Source organism: Protopterus annectens, chromosome 9.part0 (genome assembly GCF_019279795.1).
Source record: "Protopterus annectens isolate FY-2018-M chromosome 9.part0, PAN1.0, whole genome shotgun sequence".
Taxonomy (NCBI): domain Eukaryota; kingdom Metazoa; phylum Chordata; order Ceratodontiformes; family Protopteridae; genus Protopterus; species Protopterus annectens.
In genome coordinates, this window is record NC_056743.1 from 1,321,815,549 (window position 1) to 1,321,836,698 (window position 21,150).

The 21,150-nt window shown below is 42.1% G+C and overlaps 1 protein-coding gene across 1 annotated transcript in view; it reads left to right on the forward strand.

Moving 5' to 3' along the window:
* Positions 1-21,150, forward strand: part of GGCX (gamma-glutamyl carboxylase) — a 425,060-nt gene that overhangs the window by 275,372 nt on the left and 128,538 nt on the right. Inside the window, exons 7-9 of the mRNA XM_044084295.1 lie at positions 3,896-4,027; positions 5,398-5,549; positions 7,387-7,556. Of these exons, the coding sequence (XP_043940230.1) occupies positions 3,896-4,027; positions 5,398-5,549; positions 7,387-7,556 (454 nt within the window). The remainder of the gene's footprint in view (positions 1-3,895; positions 4,028-5,397; positions 5,550-7,386; positions 7,557-21,150) is intronic.

Sequence of the window (21,150 nt, forward strand, 5' to 3'; positions counted from 1 at the left end):
TGAAATGCAGCAACTACTTCACGCTGATCCCCCCACAGGGGGAATCACCCAGGGACGCTCTGGTTCACGATTGGCCCTCCGGTCTGCTTTATGCTTTCCCTCCATTTCCCCTTCTCTCAAGGGTGATTCAGAAAGCGCAATCCTTGGGAAGCAGAATGATTCTGATTGCCCCACATTGGCCTCGTCAAATATGGTTCCCCTTTCTTCAACCATAAGTTGTGGACACTCCTCGGATTCTGGACCCTCTACCAGATTTACTGACACACATGTCGGGACAGTTCCACCCCTCTCTGAGGACACTCCGGTTGACAGCCTGGCTACTCCACTTCCATCGCTAGTCAGACGTCATAATTTTTCACCGGAGGTGGTCCATATATTATCGTCCTCCCATAAGCCATCCACTAGAAAGATTTACTCTAGCAAATGGAAAAGGTTCTCCATCTGGGCTCATACTAGAGGTATCGATCCTTACACAGCTCCGATAGATTCAGTTCTGGAATTCTTGTCAATGCTTTATCAGGGATCCGCATCAGCCACCATCAAAGTTCAGCTGGCGGCGATATCTAATTTCCACGTAGTGAATGAACCTACTCTTATGGCACACAGACTATGCAAAGCATTCTTCAAAGGTACCCTGTTGCTTCGTCCCCCAGTATCCCAACCTGCCATGCCCTGGGACCTCAATTTTGTTCTTCAAGCCCTTACTCTACCACCATTTGAACCTGCCAGCTACCTGTGAATTAAAATTCTTAACATGGAAAACAGCATTCTTAATAGCAATCACTTCATCACGGTGGGTCTCGGAAGTTCAAGCCCTCTTCATCAAACCCCCATATTTAATCTTTCACAAAGATAGGGTCTCTCTTAGACCAAGTCCATCGTTCCTTCCTAAAGTGGCTTCCGTGGCTAACATGAATCAGTCCATTGAGCTGCCAGTGTTCTTTCCCCACTTCTCTAACAAGGCAGAATTTAGATTTCACCAACTGGATGTACATAGACCGTTACACTTCTATCTACGCCAGACAAAAGATATCCGGAAGTCTGACCAACTCTTTGTCTCCTTTTCGGAAAACCGATTGGGTTCTCCGGTATCCAAGGTTACGCTGTCTAGATGGATAGCCAGCTGCATCTCTTTCATCTATCAGGCAGGAGATAAACATTTGCCATTTCCAGTCAAGGCACACTCTATGCGGGCTGTTTCCACATCCACAGCCTATCAAGCTAGATTGTCAATGGATGATATATGTGCTGCAGCTACTTGGGCTTCTCCTCACACTTTTGTTTCTCATTACAAGTTGGACGCGGTCTCCAGGGGCAGATCTTCCTTTGGTTCCACAGTTCTCAGGAGTATTTTCCTATGTGCCACCCAGGATGTAGGTGCTAGGGACGCTGTCCCATGGGTAAGAATGTAGGCGAGATAGGACTACATAACATCAAGAAGTTATGTACTCACCATAACGTTCGATGTATGTAGTCCATCTCGCCTCACATTCTTACTTACCCTCCCACCTTCCCCCTGCCTGGAGGATTTGGAGTATAGGTTGTCACCTGCTGAGTCTCTTTCATTAGTGATTGTTTATATGGATGTGAGCTGTGTATGAATTGCATATGTTTCGCAGCAAACTAGATCTGGGGATATGGAGCAGTGCACCATGGGATACCCTCTTAGCCCAGCCAATGAGAGACTTTGAGCTAAAAATCGGCCGAGTCGGAGCCGATATTCGGATCCAAACCCACGGGTAAGAATGTGAGGCGAGATGGACTACATACATCGAACGTTAACATAACTTCTTGTTAAAGCCACTGACTCTTAAGTTTCTTGAAGGACTAAAATGTAAATCATGGAAAAATATTTTTTCATAGCTCCGTCTGAGGTACAGTCTGCCTAAAATTTCTTCAGTGTTCAAACTGAAGTAGTTCATCTACTGACTGCTGTTCTGTCTGGAGATGGTTAATATAGATAAGTTTGTTTTACACTTTATAAATATTCACATCTGAAGTATAACCTGATCCTAGTCTTCTCTAGTTCTCAGCTGGTTTGGAGAAGACAAGAACATTATTATACAATATCTAAGTGGTTGATCAGGTTTATTTCTTATTTACAAGAAATTCAGTAAACCTTTGGTACAAGAGCCTGAGCCACTTTTTCAAAGGCTGAATGCCTTCTGATAATGAGATGTAGTATGTTACTTGGAACCATTATCTTTATAAACATCCCAAGCCACATCACTGTTTCCTTTTTGCAAGGCAAGTATCATTGTACTCCAGTCACATGCCATTCAAATCCTTAGAGAAAGCACACTTAAAACTAACCAATGACTTCCCTTCTCCTGGCATGTGGGAGCAGCTTCTTAAATAGTGTGGCCTGTAATGTGAATTAATACCTGCAGTCTTTCTCTTTTATTCCTTTTGCTGTTAAATCTCTTCAGGAAGAAGCCCAAATGTAAATATGGGAGTAAAGTCACCCAAGTTTAGACTGCAGTCAGAAAGTACAAGGCAGTATGCTGTACCCGTACTGTGTGCCACACAAAAATACACTAAGTTTAAGCTGCTTGCAGGATTCTGTTTGCAGTTGTTGGAATTATATTGTGCATTAGGCCTGGGCTTGATTCCCAGTTCCCAAAAGCCTCCATGTGCTTATGTTGTGATCCTGAATAATTATCTTAATTAGACTATTACTGGGATGAACATGTAAGGGGTCTGTGTGGTCAACCTGGTTAACAAACTTATCCTTTTTTTGTGGGAGTTAGTTTTTGTAAGATATGTAGTTTTACTATTAACCTGACTTGCTGTTGCTGACATTCATAAAAGGGATGCTCTCTTGTGATCAGTATCATCTCATTGTAAAGCTATGTGCTTTGTTTTATGTATCGTACTTGTTTACCATAACTAGGTTGTGCCTCAGAATAGGACCCAGTACTTCCAGTTCTATGTATCTGTGGGGGAAAGGGATAGGACTTAAAATAAAAGGAGCATTCTTGTTGAGTAGTCTGTACTTCTGCAACCTTCTATCGTGTTGAAATTTGTATGGCAGCGGCCACATTCATGGCTACCTGTTCATGTCCACACCTGCACCAGACTTGCAGGATGGATGCCATTTCCCAGTCCAGCATTTCTTTCATTCAACATTGTTTAATACATTTTTAGTTGGGAATCTAGCATTGTATATCTACCACGTGTTGAGGGGGGTCTCTGTTTACTGCTTGCATTCTGTCATAAGTATGAGCTCTTTCTGCAAGGGCATTTTAGGATAAGCTCCACTACAAATGTGGAGCTTCCAGCCTATGCTTCTACAGCAGCAGGTGCCATTTCCTCCTTCCATCCTCTTGGTGGTGCTTCCACCCATTTTCTGCTTAGTTTTTGGATTTTCCCAACACAAGTCCTTGTGTAGACCCTGTGTGCCTTGAGGTGCTTTTAATGTATGTATTCTATATTTGTCAAGAACTGCATCAGCATTCTTCATTTTATAGGGATGCTCATGCCATATGGGTGGATCGATGATTTTTTTTAGGGAAAAACTTTTCAGGCCGTCTCAGTTGCTGATAGAGGCCTATAATAAATGTTATCCTGTAAGGCAAATAAGGGTGGTTTCTTGTGAAGTGCATGTGTATGGGTTGTGTTCTTTTAGACAATTTGTAATTTGCAAGAGTGAACCAGAGTGTATTGTATGTAGATCTGAAAACAAGTTCTCTACTCCCCATGGAATACATTGGGTTCTTTAATGTTTGCAAAGATGCAATGCCATCTGGTAAGTTCTATAAGCCAAGTTGTAGGGCTCATGTTTAGCGTGGCATAAGGTTAGATGAAAAAGGAAAACTGAACAAAATTTTACATTTTCTAGACTCACAGCTACAATTACTTTTCTGTTTGTTTCTCTTTTTCTCTTTCTCCTCAGGGTTACAATACTTGGACAAATGGATTGTATGGCTATTCTTGGGACATGATGGTTCACTCGCGCTCTCACCAGCACATCAAAATAACCTACAAAGACAGACTCACTGGACAGATAGGATATCTTAACCCTGGGGTAAAGTATTCTAAATTATGTATGATGTCAAATGTTGATGCGTGTGGAAAGCTACAGTATGTGTTTAATACCTCACTCCTATTGCTGTTATGTAGTGGGAGCATCTAGGATGAGTGTGTCATTAGAGGGTCTTCGAATGTATAGTTATTATTTGATTACAGAAAAGTTGGGCTTTGTAAGTATCCCATAAGAACCTTAAGGCTATTACCTATTACAAACATATGGGTTCCTGTTTCCACTTCATGTTACTACCCTTTGTCAATGAAGTATACATGAAGCCTTCTGTCATACTGGCATAAACCTCCTCAATTTTAGTAAAGCCTTCCTGCAGCTAGTCTGTGAATGATCTATCTGAAGCTGTATCCTTAGCACTGTGCTGTAGCTTTGCTGCTCCTGGAGTTGGAGGTATGTGGTCAGTTTGAGTGCCTTTAAAACATTAGTGGTGTACATTTGTAACTATGGGTTATTCTTTGTTTGGGTACATTCTTTACTCAAGTTTCTGCATTATCTTCTCTCACTTCTTCCTGATGGCTGTGTTATCCAAGTTGTACCCTACATGTGTGGGGGTTCTTATTGATACCCAGCAGCAGTTCTTTCCACAGATGGAGAAAGGAAACGTTCCTCTGGGACTCGTGAAGAATATTGAATTCGAGAGAAGCAGTGTTTGCAAACAAGCCTGAGTGGTGGTGTGTGGTAGGCCAACATAAGTACAGGTTACTTGAGACTCACTCCTGCAGTACCACAGCATTGTCTTACTGTTGCCTGACCAGTGACGTTTTAGGGTTTTGTAGACCAACTGATAGTGGGTAGCTCTTAGGAGGAGGCTTCCCCGGGGGTTGTTTCCTCCTACCGTGCAGTCACCTTCTTACAGCCCTTATAGCTTTCATGTAATTATTTTCATAAAATTCTTGTATCCTTCGGGGCTCTCTAGAAATATTGTCTTTTGTGCTGTAGCTAAATAGCAGATGGCAGTTTCACACAGTTTTTTCTTGGACTTTCTGTAAAGTGAAATTTAGCTGTGTTACTAATCAGAGTGCCAAAGGAGAATATGGAAACTTTCTTATTTTCATGTCTGACTAAATCCAATGATTCATGGACCAACATTTGAAAAAAACAGTGATCCGTTTGATCTTCATGGGGTCATAGTGCTGCTGTGCATTTAACTGAAGTAGATGTAGGATTCTGCTGTAGTCATGTTGGATGAGGTAAACTGAGAAGGGGGAATGACTATGCATTGATGAACTTCCACTGCGACTGAGAATGAGAGTGCCATCAGGATTGTGTAGGTTATATAAATCAGAATAAGTAAATATAATTTCTTCCCATTGCAGTGAATGATCTGTGATTGCCTGGTTTGCTTCTCATTCAAGGTCTTCACACAAAGTCGTCGTTGGAAGGATCACGCAGATATGCTGAAGCAGTATGCCACCTGCTTAAATAAAATGTTGCTGAACTACAACATTTCTGATGCAGAGATATATTTTGACATCTGGGCATCAATCAATGACCGTTTTCAGCAGAGGTAAGTGCTGTGTAATACTGGATGTAGAAGTTGCAGTTGCTTTTGGGGTGTTTTAAAGTGTAAATGGTTATATTGTGTGATGGATCTTGTGATCGGGGAAATGAACACAGTCCATGTGTCCATAATAGGTCTTTGACCATTCTGCAGGTGCTTTGCAGTATACTGAATGTTTTTCATGAATGGTTTCTGTCTTTGCCTGTACTTCCTTGTGTACAGAGCACTTTTTGTGAATGACCCCTCACAGTCTGGTAGTGAAAGGCTGAGGTGTATGATGTAAAGCACCCCAATCTCCTGTCTCCAAATTAATTCCATGCTTGTAACTTGTATTGCACATTACCATATTAGTTATGTATTAATATGTGACCCATTTTGAATGTCTGCCAATCCATACTTTGTTATAATAGTTGAAATGTAGGACTTCATGCTGCTGTAAGTGGGGTAGAAGATTATTTGCAAATGGGTGTTGACATTAATAACTTAACCGGTGAGCGTGGTGTTGAGGAATGACTGTGTTTTCACCAGCTGTTGCAAACACTGAAGAATGATTTTTTTTTTTCTGTTTTCTTTTCTTGAACTAATGTCCCTTAGGACAGTTGCAGCTTACAGCATTGCATATTACATCATTTGTGGTCACTGTGCAGACACACACTGTGACAAATGCTGTAGAGGAACCTTGAGTATATGTTGCCTCCCTTCAGCCATTTCATTGATTTTGTGGGTTCAGAGATCTGCACAGTAGCTCCCTCTTCTCCTGCACCCATCGGACACATTTGTTCTGCTATTGGGCTGAGAGCGCTCTAGACCATTCATTCTCAAGTATATGTGAGAGTGGGTGTTAGAGAATAGGTAAGCCTGCTGATCTTAGATTATTCTATCCCAACATCTTTGGCAGTTTGTGCCTCCATAATGACTGCTGTCAGGAGGGTGCATGCTTTCTACCACATAAGCACATCCTCCTAATGAAGTGTCTTAATGCTGTGCAGCATGGGTACACCAATCTTGGAGCAACAGACTGTGCACCTGCATTCCGAAAGGTGTTGCCAGTGCGCAGCAGGGTGAGTATACTGGTGTCAGCAGTTCATTGTTCTCCCTGCCCAGTTTCTCCAACACCTGTCCTACTAGTAGCACACAGGTCAGGTGGGGTGTTTTATTCCTCTGTGCCACAGGGCCAGGCTAACCATTTGATTTCTTTTGTACTCGTAGCTCATGCTTGCTATTTTCCCAAATGTGATGCTTCTGTGGTTGTTTTTTTTTACATTTTTCTTAAGTGGAAAAAGATCTTACATTCTGTCCTCCCCAGCAACCTAGGCCATTTTTCAAATTAGATCAGTGGTCTCCTTGATAAAGCCAAATCCTCAGACGGGCATGAACATACCTCTCAACTGCCCAGATTTTCACAGAATGTCCAGGTTTTGCCCATAGTTTCGGTCCGTTTCTCATAACGTTGTGCTTTTCTGACAAATTACTGGCAAATTGAGAACCAATGTCAGAAAATAATGGCAGACATTTGAGTTTCAGACTTCATATTCTTCAGAAAAAAGTCATGCTAATGCCAAACCTGTTGTTCTATCAGCTTTCCAAGCTGGTAAGAACAATATTTAAGTGTCTGTATTTTTGGACATTTGTTCACCCAACATTTATGGCTTTGTCCAGATCTCTTGCTTATAAGAGGTTGAGAGGTGTGAATGTTACTTCTTCATTTTACTCTAAACAGACTTGTCAGTGTTCTGTTGAGACTAGTCAGCATACTTTGAATACTTATTTTTAAAAAGTGTGAAAGCCTCAAGTGTATTGCTTAACAATTTTATTTTGTTTTTCTTCATGATCATTTGACTAGGATATTTGATCCAAGAGTAGATGTAGTGAGAGCAGAGTGGTCACCTTTTAGAAAAACCTCATGGCTGATGCCTTTGCTTGTTGACCTCTCACCCTGGAGGTTGAAGTTTTTGGAAATTGAGGACACCTTGGACAACCAGACTGAGGTGGTCTTTATAGCAGACTTCCCAGGTACTGTGGCATTTTTCCTAAAATTAAAGATAGTTGCTGTTGTTTTTGTTTCACTGTTACCTCATGTCCTCACCTGATGATGACTTGGCTTAAATTACTGTATACCTTTGTTAGAAGTATGAACCAATTTTGTGTTGCCCATGGGAGGGGAATGGTTCATAATTTTCACCTTGTGCCTAAAGGCCAAGAAATGCAGAATATAATGTTTTCCCGTTATGAGTACAGTGGTGCTGTGTACAAAGGAAGTAACTACAACACTTGGGAGTTTAATGTGCCTGAATGTTTCAAGTAGTGTCTTGTTTGGTTTCTGCATGTTGAAACAGATAGTACCGATTCTGTTTCCTGACTACAGACCCTAGCAACTGATTAACTCTTATTTTCATGGGGTTTTTTCTTTTCTTTTCTTTGTGGTTGCCTCGAGCTAGCGTGGGAGTAAAGAGCACTGTTTATAAAAGTTAAGTTGATGTACAATTTCATATTACAGTAAATAATGAAGTGCATAATGCCTTTAAGTTGCATACAATAATAGATATAAAAAAAAGTGCACCAGGCTTTATTTACAAGACTGGTACATGTCTGACCCACGGTGCTGCTTTCCATCTTCAAATGTTTAGTCACCAACATTTTCTAAAATACACAGATATTTTAACATGCATTGTTGGATTTGAAACCCAAATTGTTGTATATTATATGAATTCCAGAGTGCGAAGGTTAATTTTATGTATAACTGATGCTTTCAGAAAGAGTATTATATTGTTTTAGTTAGTAAAATTAATTACATTGAGGTAGGCTGACCCCAAAATTTCAGCTACTGGTGTTAAACAAGATGGAGTCAGCAGTCCAAATAAAGGACATTCATTGTTCAGTTGAGATGTAGGGGTAGAGTATAACTGGATAGCACTGCCATGATGCTAACTGCAGTACTGCCACACACTTGTGCTGTGGATTTGGTAAGCAGAAACATTTTTATCAGGCTAAACTACACTGTTTTACTGTTTTAAGACTCTTATCCTGTTATTGACTAATGAACAGCCACTGTAGTTAACCGAACACTGCAGTACTGGAAAGCAGGGGTGAAAAATAAGTATAATTTTTACTTGGTCTGCACTTCTTGCATTATATTTTACTGTATGATGATATTTTTGAACTGAATTTTTGCTGTTTCCTGTAATTTTAGCCTAGCAAGAGACTTGGTTCACATTTGCTGGACCCAGTTTGTTTTTAAAGTTTGAGCAGTAATCCAGCTTTCCTCCAGAATAAAGGGCCTCCTACATGACCCTAGTGAGAATAGAGTGTAGCTAAGGACCTATCTGAGTGGTGATTGTTGTCCCAGGGCCCAGTGTAGTGTGCTGCTGTTGGTTAGAGTGTTTGAAATCAGTTTAATTGAGTTGCTACTTGTTGCCCACATTAGCGCAGGTTTGCGTGGCATGCACCACCCACATAACCTTGCAGTGGAGGATACCATTGACAGTTATAGACGCAAACTCTTAGATAATTTTCCCTTGGTCAACTCCATCGGCAGTTTCTCTCTGCTGTGCGTCATTGGTCAAACAGAATGATTCCCTTACTCCATGTAAGAAAGACCCTCTCCAAGTTTTTTGTTGGCTATAGATCCCCTTCCATGAACCATTGGTTAAACAGAATGATTCCCTTACTCCATGTAGGAAAGACCCCTCTCCAAGTTTTTTGTTGGCTATAGACCCCCTTCCATGAACCATGATATCCGCACTGCCTACATGGATCTACTTGAGTCGCTCAAAATAGTCATTGGATCTACTTGAGTTGCTCAAAATAGTCAAACAACCCAGGTTATGGGTGACTAACTACCGGTCCATAGATTGAGTGAACTATACGTGTATAAACACACTCACCGAAAGGTTCTTGGACGTCATTAACTCAAATGCTTTGGAGCAAATAGTTGGCACCCTCACAAGGGGCCCAGAAATTCTGGACTTGGTACTCGCCAACATAATAGAATGGTGCAACACCACAAGTGTGCAGCCCTCCCTGGCGAAGTCTGATCATAAATCAGTCTCTTTTGAAGTAGCAGTAGCATCAGAGACCCCCCCCCCCCCCCCAGGAGAAATTAGGCTAAAAAACTTCTCTAAAGCCAACTACAGGCTTTTACAAGAATGGATTAATAGCTTCAAAGCTCCTTTCCCCACTGACAGCAAGGACACCTATATTGGGATATACACCAATGCATTGTATAAACATCTACTCAATTGTATTGACTCAGCCATTCTTGATAGGCCCAAACCGAGATCCTCAAAAAAAAAAAAAAAAAAAAAAAAAAAAAACTTGCCTGGTGGACGTCTGCCATAAATCGTTATAGGAGAAAGAAATTACTAAAAGCAAGAGGGAATGATCTTAGAACTGGAAGTGCACTTTTCTCAGACTGAACAAGCAAATAAGACATCTTGTAAAATCCTCTAAAGTTAACTACTAATCTAGATTGGCAACCTTAGATAAAGATTAACCACAAGGTATACTTTAGCTACATTCAAGACCTTAAAGGAAAAGCCCAAATTTGCGCTGAACTGGTAGTGAATGCTACCACATATACTGAACCTTTGGAAATAGCCAAACTGCTAGCACACACGTGCAGTGAAAACTTCTTTCCCCTGTCCCTGCCACATATATCCCAAAACATTTCTACCACCTGTTCTCCACCTAGTATCTCTAAAAAGCAGATCTTAACCGTTCTCTCAAAGGCCAAAAACACAAACTGTATGGGACCTGATAACATCCTAGGCTGCATTCTCAGTGGTTTAAAACAGGAGTTAGCACCATTGGGTACTCTCTTCAAGCACAGCCTAAGCACTGGTTTTGTCCCTGCTGAATTGAAAACAGCTGCTGTCGTCCCTTTGCACAAGGTGGGTGCATCCACTGACCCTGGGAACTATAGACCCATTAGCCTAGTGAGCCTTATCTGCAAGTTCATGAAGTGAATCATCATAAACCTTATCAACAAGGATATAGGAGACCTTCAAACACTTGACCAAACCCAGTTTGGCTTTGTTAAAGGGAGATCCTGCCTGTTGAAACTGGTGGACTTCTTAGAGACGGTCACCAAAGCCCTAGACGAAGACAAATCTGTACAAATGACCTATCTAGACTTTACCAAGAACTTTGACAGAATCCCCTGCTCAGGCATCATTGAAAAACATACCCCGCTGGGGGGGGGGGTCAACCCATATACTGGCATGTGGGTTGCAAACTGGCTCACTGACAGAACACAGTCAAAATAAGGGACTCCATCCCCACCAGCATACCCGTTACTAGTGGTGTTCCACAGAGATCAGTGCTGAGGCCCCTATTGTGTGGAATCTACTTTACAGAAGTACAAGCAAAACCTGTGCCTGACAAAGTTTGCTGATGACTGCAGCCTGGGAGTGAGTCCCCAAATGTTGTCAACATTCTACAAGAATGACTTGCACAAACCACTGACTGGTGCCAAAGTTATGGTCTTAAACTCCATGCAAAAAATGCATTATTGTCTTTAATTTCTCCAAGTATTTTGAGTTTCTAATACCATGACGGGAATGGACCTCCATTCCTAAATCAAAGTACGATTAGAGTTCATGACATTTAGTATTGTTTCAATCTTTGTCAGCAAGTAGTGCTCTTCGCAGCACCCGCAATGTGCTCAGTAATGACTCCTCCTCCTGCAATTCGTATGGCGTTACATGTATTGAGAACGTATCTAAATACGATTGTAGATTATTTTTTATAAGACCCATTGCTCCTGCTACTATTGGAACTGTCTGGGTAGCTTTCTTCCACATTGTTCTCATTTTTTCCTGTGAATCCTGATATTTTATGACTTTGTGTCTTTCTGTGCAAGACACTGTAGTCGCTGGGTGTGGCAATTTCAGTGATCAAGGCTGCTTATGTCTTCTTTTCATGTACCACTATATCCAATTTTATAGCATCTAGCTTTTGAACTGTTGGTCATGGGTGATCCCATGTAATACAGACTTGATAATTTTCTGTGATGTTTTGTGGCTCATGTTTCTAGTGTTTTTCAGACACTTCACTATCATAATGTTTGCACAATCCCCAGTGCAATAGTCTTGCCATATTATTATGTCTTTTAATATACAGTCCTTCTGCCATTAGTATGTCACAACCAGTGACATGGTGTGCAACCGTTTCCAACTCTGTTTTACAAAATCTACATTTGTCCTCCCACATGTTCAGTGGACTTTGTAAACCAGTGTGTACGTAGCCCACTATCTTGGACCACCAATATTAACCTTTCATCTCTTGGTTTGAATTCACCCTCCTTAACCATTCCTGCATTCAATCCTGATCAACATGAGGTTCTTCCAGAGGTTTTCTATACTTGCAACTATATTTAAGCATTTTCCACACTTCTTTCCTTCTCATCTGGTACTTCACCTTATATTCTTTCTTTTGTTTTTGGCACATTCACTTGCTGCCTGAGTTTTATCTAGTTATGGTTTGATTTCTATTCCTACTTGATGCAGATATGCTTCTGCTAGACTAAGCAGGGAAGTCATCTCACATTTATTTTCATGTTTCAGTACTTTCACTATGTTTGGGTCTTATGAGGTCAGCAGATGTGTGCCGTCCCACAATTGCAGATCTATACATGTAATCAATTTCAAGGAGGCCTATACCGCTTTCGGAATGTGGAATATATAATCTTGGTATGCACTGATTTTTAAAAATCATTTGGCGACCATGAAGCATCCTTCGTGTTTTCCTGTCAAACCTATCCAACATGTTTTGGGGCCAGTCAGTCACTTCAGAACTGTAAGTTAGGACAGGAAGAGCAAATTGGTTTATAGGTTGAATTTTGTTCCTAGATGTCAATGCTGTTTTCAGGATTAATTTAATTCTTCTAAAGTATTCCTTACTAAGTTTTATTTGTATTTGCTCATGTTTTATTGTTGATTATTCATTAATTCCCAAATATTTATATACTCCCTCTTGCTCGAGTTCTTTTATATCAAAGTCTTGTCCCAAACTGATGTTTTCTTGCTTTAAATGTTGCTTTTGCACATTTATCAAGACCAAATGACATTCTTATATCGTCTGAAAAAGTTTTGACAACTTGCAATTGTGCTTTCAGTTGCTCATTTGATGAGCTGTACAGTTTTAAATCATTGACAAGGAGAAGATGAAAAGTCTTTGCACTTATTTTCTAGGAGCCAAGTTATAGCCATGGCCTAAGCTGTTAAGTAGACAGCTTAATGGGTTAAGGGCAAGACAGAATAGCAGCGGTGACAGTTACCCTGGAATATTCCCTGTTTAATTTTTATCCCTGGAATAATAATTTGTCCTTTATCATGGCTTAATTGCAAAGTGGTCTGCCACTGTTTCATGGTCACTGTAATGAAGTCTGTGTATCTTGTACATTTGTAAGCATTCTTTTATCTATGAATGTGGGATGCTATCAAATCTTTTTTTCCAGTCAATCCATGCCACACTTAAATTCTTCTCTTTTTACAGTTCTCCACTATGACTTTAACAACAAATGATCCTTTGTTCCATATTGACTTTTATTTCCCTTTTGTTCTACTGCCATAATTGAGTTTTCTTCTGACTATAAACTCTGTCATCATAAATTCCAGTGTATAGTTCATACATCATCGGAAGGCAAGCTATTGGTCTGTAATTTTTAGGGTAGCTTGCAGGTTTGCTCTTAAGTAGTGGCATTGTTTTTTCTGTTAGCCAGGTATGTGTCTGTTCTGGGTGCGCATATTAGTAGATGTTCTTCTATTCTCATGTTGCAGTATTCCAACTCTTGGGTTTCCCTCTCTTGCTACCCAAATGTCTGGCCAGTATACAAAAGCTTCTGGTCACTGCTAGGTGGGGGGGGGGTCTGACGTTGGCTAAGGGAATGTGCATATTAAAAGTGACGTCTGCACGCTCAATTCCTCAGAACTTCTCTGCTCCCAGTTGAATGTCAGCTGTTTCTGCTGTACCAGCCATCGGATCAAAAAAGTCTTGGATAAGTACCCTGTTGGTGAAGTTTTATTTGGGTCACTGAATGCCTGTGTGGGCTCATGTCATCCAGGAGGGGAAAGTGTAGGTGTGGTCATCAGATCCCCAATAAAGACGCCCACAAGCTTTGCCTTTTTTGTTTAGGGCCTATGCACAACCATAAGTTCTGCTCAGTCTGCCAGGCCTTCGTTCCGAAAACACTGCTTAGCCGTCTGCACATGTTAAACCTTTATCTTGAGAATCAGCGCCTCATGCACTTAGCTTTAAGTATGGAGGGGTTGTCCAGTCACCTCGTCAAGCCACCCAAGAAAAAGGCCAAAATAGCTTTTCCTGAATCCATAGCTGCACCTCCTCCACTCTACATTCCTCCTATGGCCGACGTCAGCCTGGAGGAGCAATTGGTTGACACCTACATGGGATCCGCAGTACCCAGAGTGGAAGGCATGTCCTGGGAAGTTATGCAGATATCTGCTTCCATTAATGAGGGGGAACCTTGGCTTGTACCAGCTGCACAGATTGATCCCTCCACTACTTCGCAGGTTACTGATCCCAGGCCTACCTTGGCTCTGACGCCTGCTATGCCTTCCCTTAAAAAGGAGAGAAATAAATATGTTTCTCCCCCAGTTGAGAGCCAGCCAGATTGGCAGGCCTTTTCTTAGAATCTTTTCAATGCCTTTATGGCTTTAAGGCTTGCTACACTCTTACCTTCCCCAGTGGCTCCCACTGTGAGCCCTAGGCTTTGACTTCACAGACTGAAGCTGAGGTATCCTCTGACTCTTCCTCAGAGGACTCACTTATGTCTCACACTTGCCATCCCCCCTTGGCTGTGCCTCCCCGAAGGAAGAATCCACAGAGGTAGATTCCCTAGTCAAGACTCTCAACTTTGGGGAGACCATCGCAAAGATAAGAGATCATTTTAAGTGGGACTCTCCTGAGATGACAGAAGTTCAGAAAAGATATTATGAACTTCGTCAGATGGACTCCCTTGCCCCTCCAACTATTCCTCCAGTACTGCCAGCATTTCTGGATGTATTTAATGCATAATCACTCAGTCCTGATTCTCAGTCTCCTGCACCCTGAAGGCCTGACAGATTTTACAAGAAACCTGAGCGAGCCAAATTCCTTAAGTGCTCTGCAGCGGACCCTGGCACTGTTTTAGTGTCCGCTGATAAGGCATCTAAACTCCTTCCATCTTCCTCACTTCTGCCCACAGACAGCGAGGCCATGGAATGCCTAGGAAAGAAAGTTTACACTTCCTCTACCTTGGCATACGGGGCAATAAATTACGAAACCCATATGTCCAAATATGCCCTAGCCCTTTTGGAACAGGCCACTAAACAACTGAGTGATAGCCACTAAACAACTGAGTATCCCAGACTCTCCTACCAAAGATCAGATATCCAGTGTTCTAAGCTCAGATATCCAATCTTCTATCCCTATCCTCTCACGTCATTAGGCATTCCATTAGGTGCAGCTATGAAGCTGCTGAAGCTTCTGCCAGGTCAGCTGCTTCTGCCTCAGTCCTGAGAAGATATTCCTGGCTTAGGTTACAGCCCCTACCTAATAACATCAGGGCAAAACTCTTAGATTGATTAATTTTACGTTTGTTGACCGGGCTAGTCTAACTGGATACATGTCCATTTTCAGTAGAGGCCTGGGGAGATGAGCTCCAATGAGAACAATAACAAAGTCATATATACAAAATTGGTGTAAACAAGGTACAATGCTGTTACATTAATGAGATTAATCCAAGAGGTTAGAAGTAGATGACATATAGCAAAATATGCAGGTATAAGTAGTATCATTCAAATGCAGTTTTAATACATGGTATATAGAAGAGAAGGCAGCTGATTATGTACACTTTCTTAGTACAAATAGTATTTACATTAATAAAATTCAAGAGGATGCAAGTAATAGTATCTAGACATAGAAGGTTAGTTGTACTTAAGAAAGGGGGTAGATTACTGAGAAGAGGGGGGTAGGCTGAACCTAGTAGCAGAGCGGGGTAGGCTAAACCTAGTAGCAGAGCTAGTCGATCAGTCAGGTTCAGTACAGGGGCACAACCAGTGTGTTTTGAGGAAAAGTTTGTTTGGTTTTGGAACGCGATATAGAGGGAAGTGAAGAATGTTCGCTGGGAAGAAGTTTTCCAGGATTTTCCAACAGTATTAGAGAAGAGAGTCTCCAGCCCTGTTGTTTGATTTACAAATACTGACAAGTTTATGGGATGAACGCAGGGTCTTCAGATTGTTGTAGGGGGTGATAAGGGTAGATAGAATAGGGGTATTTGTTGGATGGTGAAGATTTTTATGGGCAATGGTCAGTTGATGGAATTTAAGCTGATTTTGTAATTCCAGCCATCCTAGCTGTTTTAGATTATAACAGTGGTGGGTTCTAAAGGGGTTGCCTGTAGCAAATCTGGCTATGTTATTGTAGGAGGTTTCCGTTTTATTAAGGTTGTTTTTGGATAGATTTGTATATATAGGTGAGGCATAGAGAGTTGAGATTAGGTGGGTATGAGCAATAGTTACTCTATCTGCAGGAGAGAGGAAACATTTGATCCTGTAGAGAGAGAGCCTAGTTTTCTATTAACAGTTTTTATAGTATTGCTGATATGGGTGTCTAAGTTAAGGTTGTTACCTATGGTGATACCTAGTAGCTTGGTAGTTGGATCTGGGGATATGAGAGTACCATTATTGGATGTGACTGTGAAATCTATAGGGGTGACTTATGAGTTGGGGTAAAACGGAGGAGCTTAGTTTTTTGGGGGTTCAGAAGGAGACAGCATTGTGTAAACCAAAGATCAACTGTGTTAAACACCTTTTGGGTAAGGGAGTTAAGTTCTGATATAGATGTGTGCGAGCGTATCAGTGTGGAATCATCTGCATATTGTATGCATGTTGGTTGAGGGATTTCTAGGTGAAGGTCATTGATAAATATAGAAAACAGGAGAGGTCCTAGTATGGACCCTTGAGGGACACCAAGGTTAATGGGAAGGTTGGTAGATAGTGTTGTCCCAAAGTACTGCCTGTTGTCTGTTATCTAAATAGGACTGGAACCATTTTATAGCTAGTGGCTCTAGTGACAGGAATTTGAGGATATTTATAAGTATCTGGTGGTTTACCATATCGAAAGCCTTAGATCTATAAACAGTGCAGAGGAAAGCAAATTGAGGTTACATTTTTTGTTAATACAGTCAGTAAAAGAAAGGAGGGCAGTAGTAGTGCTGTGGGAAGGCCTGAAACCATGCTGGCAGCTGGAAAGTAAATTATTTTAGATTAGGTGCACCTCTGGACAACTCGGCCCTCTTTGGGACAAAGGTGACTGAGTTCTTCAAAACTCTGCAACAAAAAGAGGAGTAGTTACAAGCCTTAAAGCACCTATTTGTTTCTCCTACCCCCTGAATTCCATAGGACTTGCCCAGCAAAAACACAGTTCATCGGGAAGCATTCTGCCCCCCCCCCCCCCGCCCTTTCGTCTAGGGCCAGAACTGCTAGGAAGCAAATTACTCCTTCCAGGCCTGTACAAACTCCAGCCCAGAAGCCTCAAGTTCAAGAGAGGGCAGGTAGTCTGTGACTACCTGCCATTCCTGCAAAGTTGATGTTCTTCGTGTTTCACTGTTGCAGTCATTACATTTGCGGTATCTGTTTGCAGTAGCCCTCAGTTGGCCTGATTAACAAAGTCTTGGGTCCTGTGTCGGTTGCTGTCCATTCTTCCATGACGTCAGGTCGTCAGGGGTATAAAACATGCAGCCAGCGCCATTACATCAGTCTTTCTTGCCGTGCGGTGCCCGAAGCAGAAGCAGTTCGCAAGTGCCAGTTGGCAGACTCCTGAAATTTTCGATGTGGAGTTTCAGAACCAAAGTCTTCAACTAAAGCTAAGTACCCCGTTGGGGAAACTTTTTCTTGCTCCTTACCGATGTCAGTAAAAGTTAATAATTGCATTACTTGTGAAAAGCAAATGGCTCATAAAGATTTTCATTCGTACTCTATTCCTTGCCTGGGCCCTCACCACGACGTGCCTTGCTGTCAGTTTTGTACTTTAATCAGCACACTATCCGTCATCGGTATATTTTCTCCTCTAAATATTTCAGTTCTCTGTTTAATTATCCAGAAATGTCATTGGTTAGCCATCCGACTACCGGGATTCTGAAAAAATGCGAAGATAAAGACAGAGACAGGCCGCCGAGGTCCAAAACTGCTGACAACACTTCTCCTAAGCAAGTCACCAGTTCTCCAGTACTCAGTGAGGTGCTTTTGCAGCCCCTGATACCCACTGCTTCTGATTTGTAGGCCTCTACAGAGACCCATTCAGAGTCCGGTATGCCGCGAGATGCTTCAGCTATGGAACCCGTGGATGTCTCTACCTTGGATGGGTCCGGAGCCGCTGTGCAGGCACCGGCTTCTGAGGGTGTATTCAGGCCTACAAACTTGCATATTAAACCAACGCCTCCTTCTTCACTTAGGCCTAAATCTCGAACCATGCCTAAAAAACAACACCCAGGCCACATGCTCAGGCCTCTATGCCTAAAAAACAAATAAGAATGGTTCTATTTTATCATTGTGGCAGATCTGTGAGGATGTAAAAGCGTATTTACTGGCTGACATGGCTCACATTAGTGGCTTGGTGGCAGCAAAAGCCATTCCTTCACCTTTTGAACACTCTGATATTGTGACCACCACCACTCACAAGACTTTGCGAGGTGCCAGGTAAGTTTAGCCAACAGAAAATTGTTCATGTTTGATTTATCCCAGCATATTGCAAAGAACGTTGGACTGCTACATATTTTAAAGTAATGCTCCACTTAAAGAAATCCCAATCCCTCTAAGCTACATGCTCTAGGGACCTAAACCTTGTCACTACAATAAATGGAACATGCTGGAGGGATAGATTCCTGTCCCAGAGACTTCCCATACTTTGGAACAAACTACCTATCTATATCAAACAAAGCTCCTCATTAGCACTTTTCAAGAACAATCTTGATGATTGGATGGGAAATAGGAAATTCACCCTGGGGATCACCTCTGTGGCTCTGCTTGACAGGAGCACAGAGAAATAATTTTTCTTGGGTGGCGAAAGCCAGGGTACCTTTGTGGCTAGGCTTATATAGGCCCTAGGGCCAATAGACTAGTACCTACCTATGAACCTATGAACCTATGAAGATCTAATAACTCTAATCAGGGGAAGCTAACCACCCTGCTTCTAAGAGGCCTAGGACTGAGGTTGTTTGACTCTTCTGACCTCTCTGATTCTTCTGATTATCTGGATTTGCACTTATCTGCTTATGAGGATTCTGATGCAGAGGACTCTAATCCCGCTGCTTCCCCTCCAGAGGATTTTTCTTTTGGTGAAACCTTAGGGAGCATTTCCACTGGGAAAGCCAGGATTTTTTTGATTCAAAAAAAGAGACTTAGGGATGTCTTACTCCTGCCTCAGCATAGGCGTTTAGCTATTCCTCCTGTACTAGACATTATTGTTTTTTCAGAATCTAGTTTGGCCCCTGATTCCTTGTCTCCTGCTCCCAGAAAACCTGACTGATATTACAGGGTCCCTGAGTCACACAAGTTCCTTTTTAAAAATCCTATTGCAGATCCAGAGACTATTTCACAGGGGCCCAAGGGCAATAAGGCTTCTACTGCTAAAAATCCTACCCCTTCTGATAAGAGACTCCAGGGCACTGGATAGATGGGATAAGAAGGTTTACACTTCTGCAACCTTGGCCATCAAGGCTTTAAACTGCCAGTTTCATATGTTAAAGTATCAGCAATATGTTATTGGATTGCTTAAACAGAAAATGATGTTTATTCCCGACTCTGTGGAAAATAAAGAATTACAGGATTTAATGCATTCTGCTGAACAGCTTGGAAAACATACTTTGCAATGTGGATTTGATTCATTAGAGGCCTCTTGCAGGGCTGCTGTTACTGGGTCTGTGCTCAGAAGGCATGCTTGGCTTAAGGAGCAGTCGAGGCCTGATTATATTAAAGCTGAATTGTTGGATGCTCCCTTAAATCAGGACCGCCTGTTTGGCAACAAGGCTGAGGAAGTTCTTAAAAAGATGGAAGATAAAGCTAAATCTATGCAAACTGTTAAAGAATTCTTACAACTTCAGCCTCCTAGATTTAGTAGGCACTGGCCCTCTAAGAATTGGTCCTTTCCAGCCCCTTCCAGGTCTTCTCAAGCCAAACCCAGACACAGCAGAACCCCCAGGTTTCAGTCCCAGGGGACACGAGACTAAACAGTGGGGGGTTTCCACACCCAAATCAGGGGGGGTAGTAAGACTCTCCCTATGGAAAACTGTCTCAATGACTTGCTTTTAAAATTTCCAAGCACTTCCCAACTGAATGCTCCTTTAGGCGGAAAGATTGGTCTGCAGGCCAAAAACTGGGAACTTGATACCCAGGACAAATTGGTTTTAAATAGTGTCCCAAGGATACAGATTTTACTTCCACACCTTACCAACACCAAGTGGGTGGCCAGATCTACCCCCAAATCAGTGGGCAGAGGCCCAAAATCAAGTTCTCTCTCTTTTAAGCATGGGGGCTATTCCGTTGGTACAAGAAGAGGAAAAGGGACAAGGTTTCTATTCAAGACTTTTTCTGGTACCCAGAAAAGGCAGTACATGGCGTCCTATCCTGGACCTTTGTACTCTAAATACCTTTCTTGTGATTCCAAAATTCAAGATGCTGACTCTCCACCAGCTGCTTCCTAAGCTAGGCAAAGATGCATGGCTGGCAACACTAGACTTAAAAGAAGCATACCTGCACATCCCTGTCAGGGAGTCTTGCAGAAGATGCCTATGCTTCAAAGCAGGCTACATGCATTATCAGTTTTCTGCACTGCCCTTTGGCTTTTCTACTGTGCCCAGGGTATTCACAAAGTGCCTATCCCCAGTCATTGCATTTTGCAGGCAAAGAAATATTCAAATATATCCATACCTGGACGATTGTCAAATTCAGGCAGAAAGCCAGGACATACTTTTGAGTCATCTGGCCTTTGTTCAAAGGGTACTGACTTGTCTGGAGTGCACCATAAATGAAAAGAAATTACACCTGGTACCCTGTCAACAAATTATATTCCTGGGAGAAAGCTTGAATACAACTTCCCAGATGGCTTTCCTCACGCCAGAGAAACGGATTCTTTTGACAACCTACTTCAAACAAGTGGCCACAAAAGCCCAGTTATCTGCAAGGCAGATACTGCATGCCTTGGGGTTCATGGCTTCCTGCATTCTCCTAATTCCATATGCAAGACTGCATATGAGGAAACTGCAGTGGTATCTCCAAAAGCCTATGGTGTCAACTTTCACAGGATCTAGAAGCAATGATTCCTATCATACCTTGCCTATGCCTAGAGTTCCTTTAGTGGGCAGAGGCCTACCACCAAAACAAGGGACTTCCATTCACACTATCCCCTGCTACCCAAACCTTGACAACAGACGCATCAGACTATGCATGGGGGGGGGGGGCTCACCTGGCAGGGAAGTGCATTCAGGGCAAATGGAACCCAGGTCAAATGCACCTACACATAAGTCAAAAGGAAGTGTTAGCTGTACAGAATGCTCTGACAGCCTTCAAGGACCACATTCTTCCAGGACAACTAATGGTAAAGAATGACAACA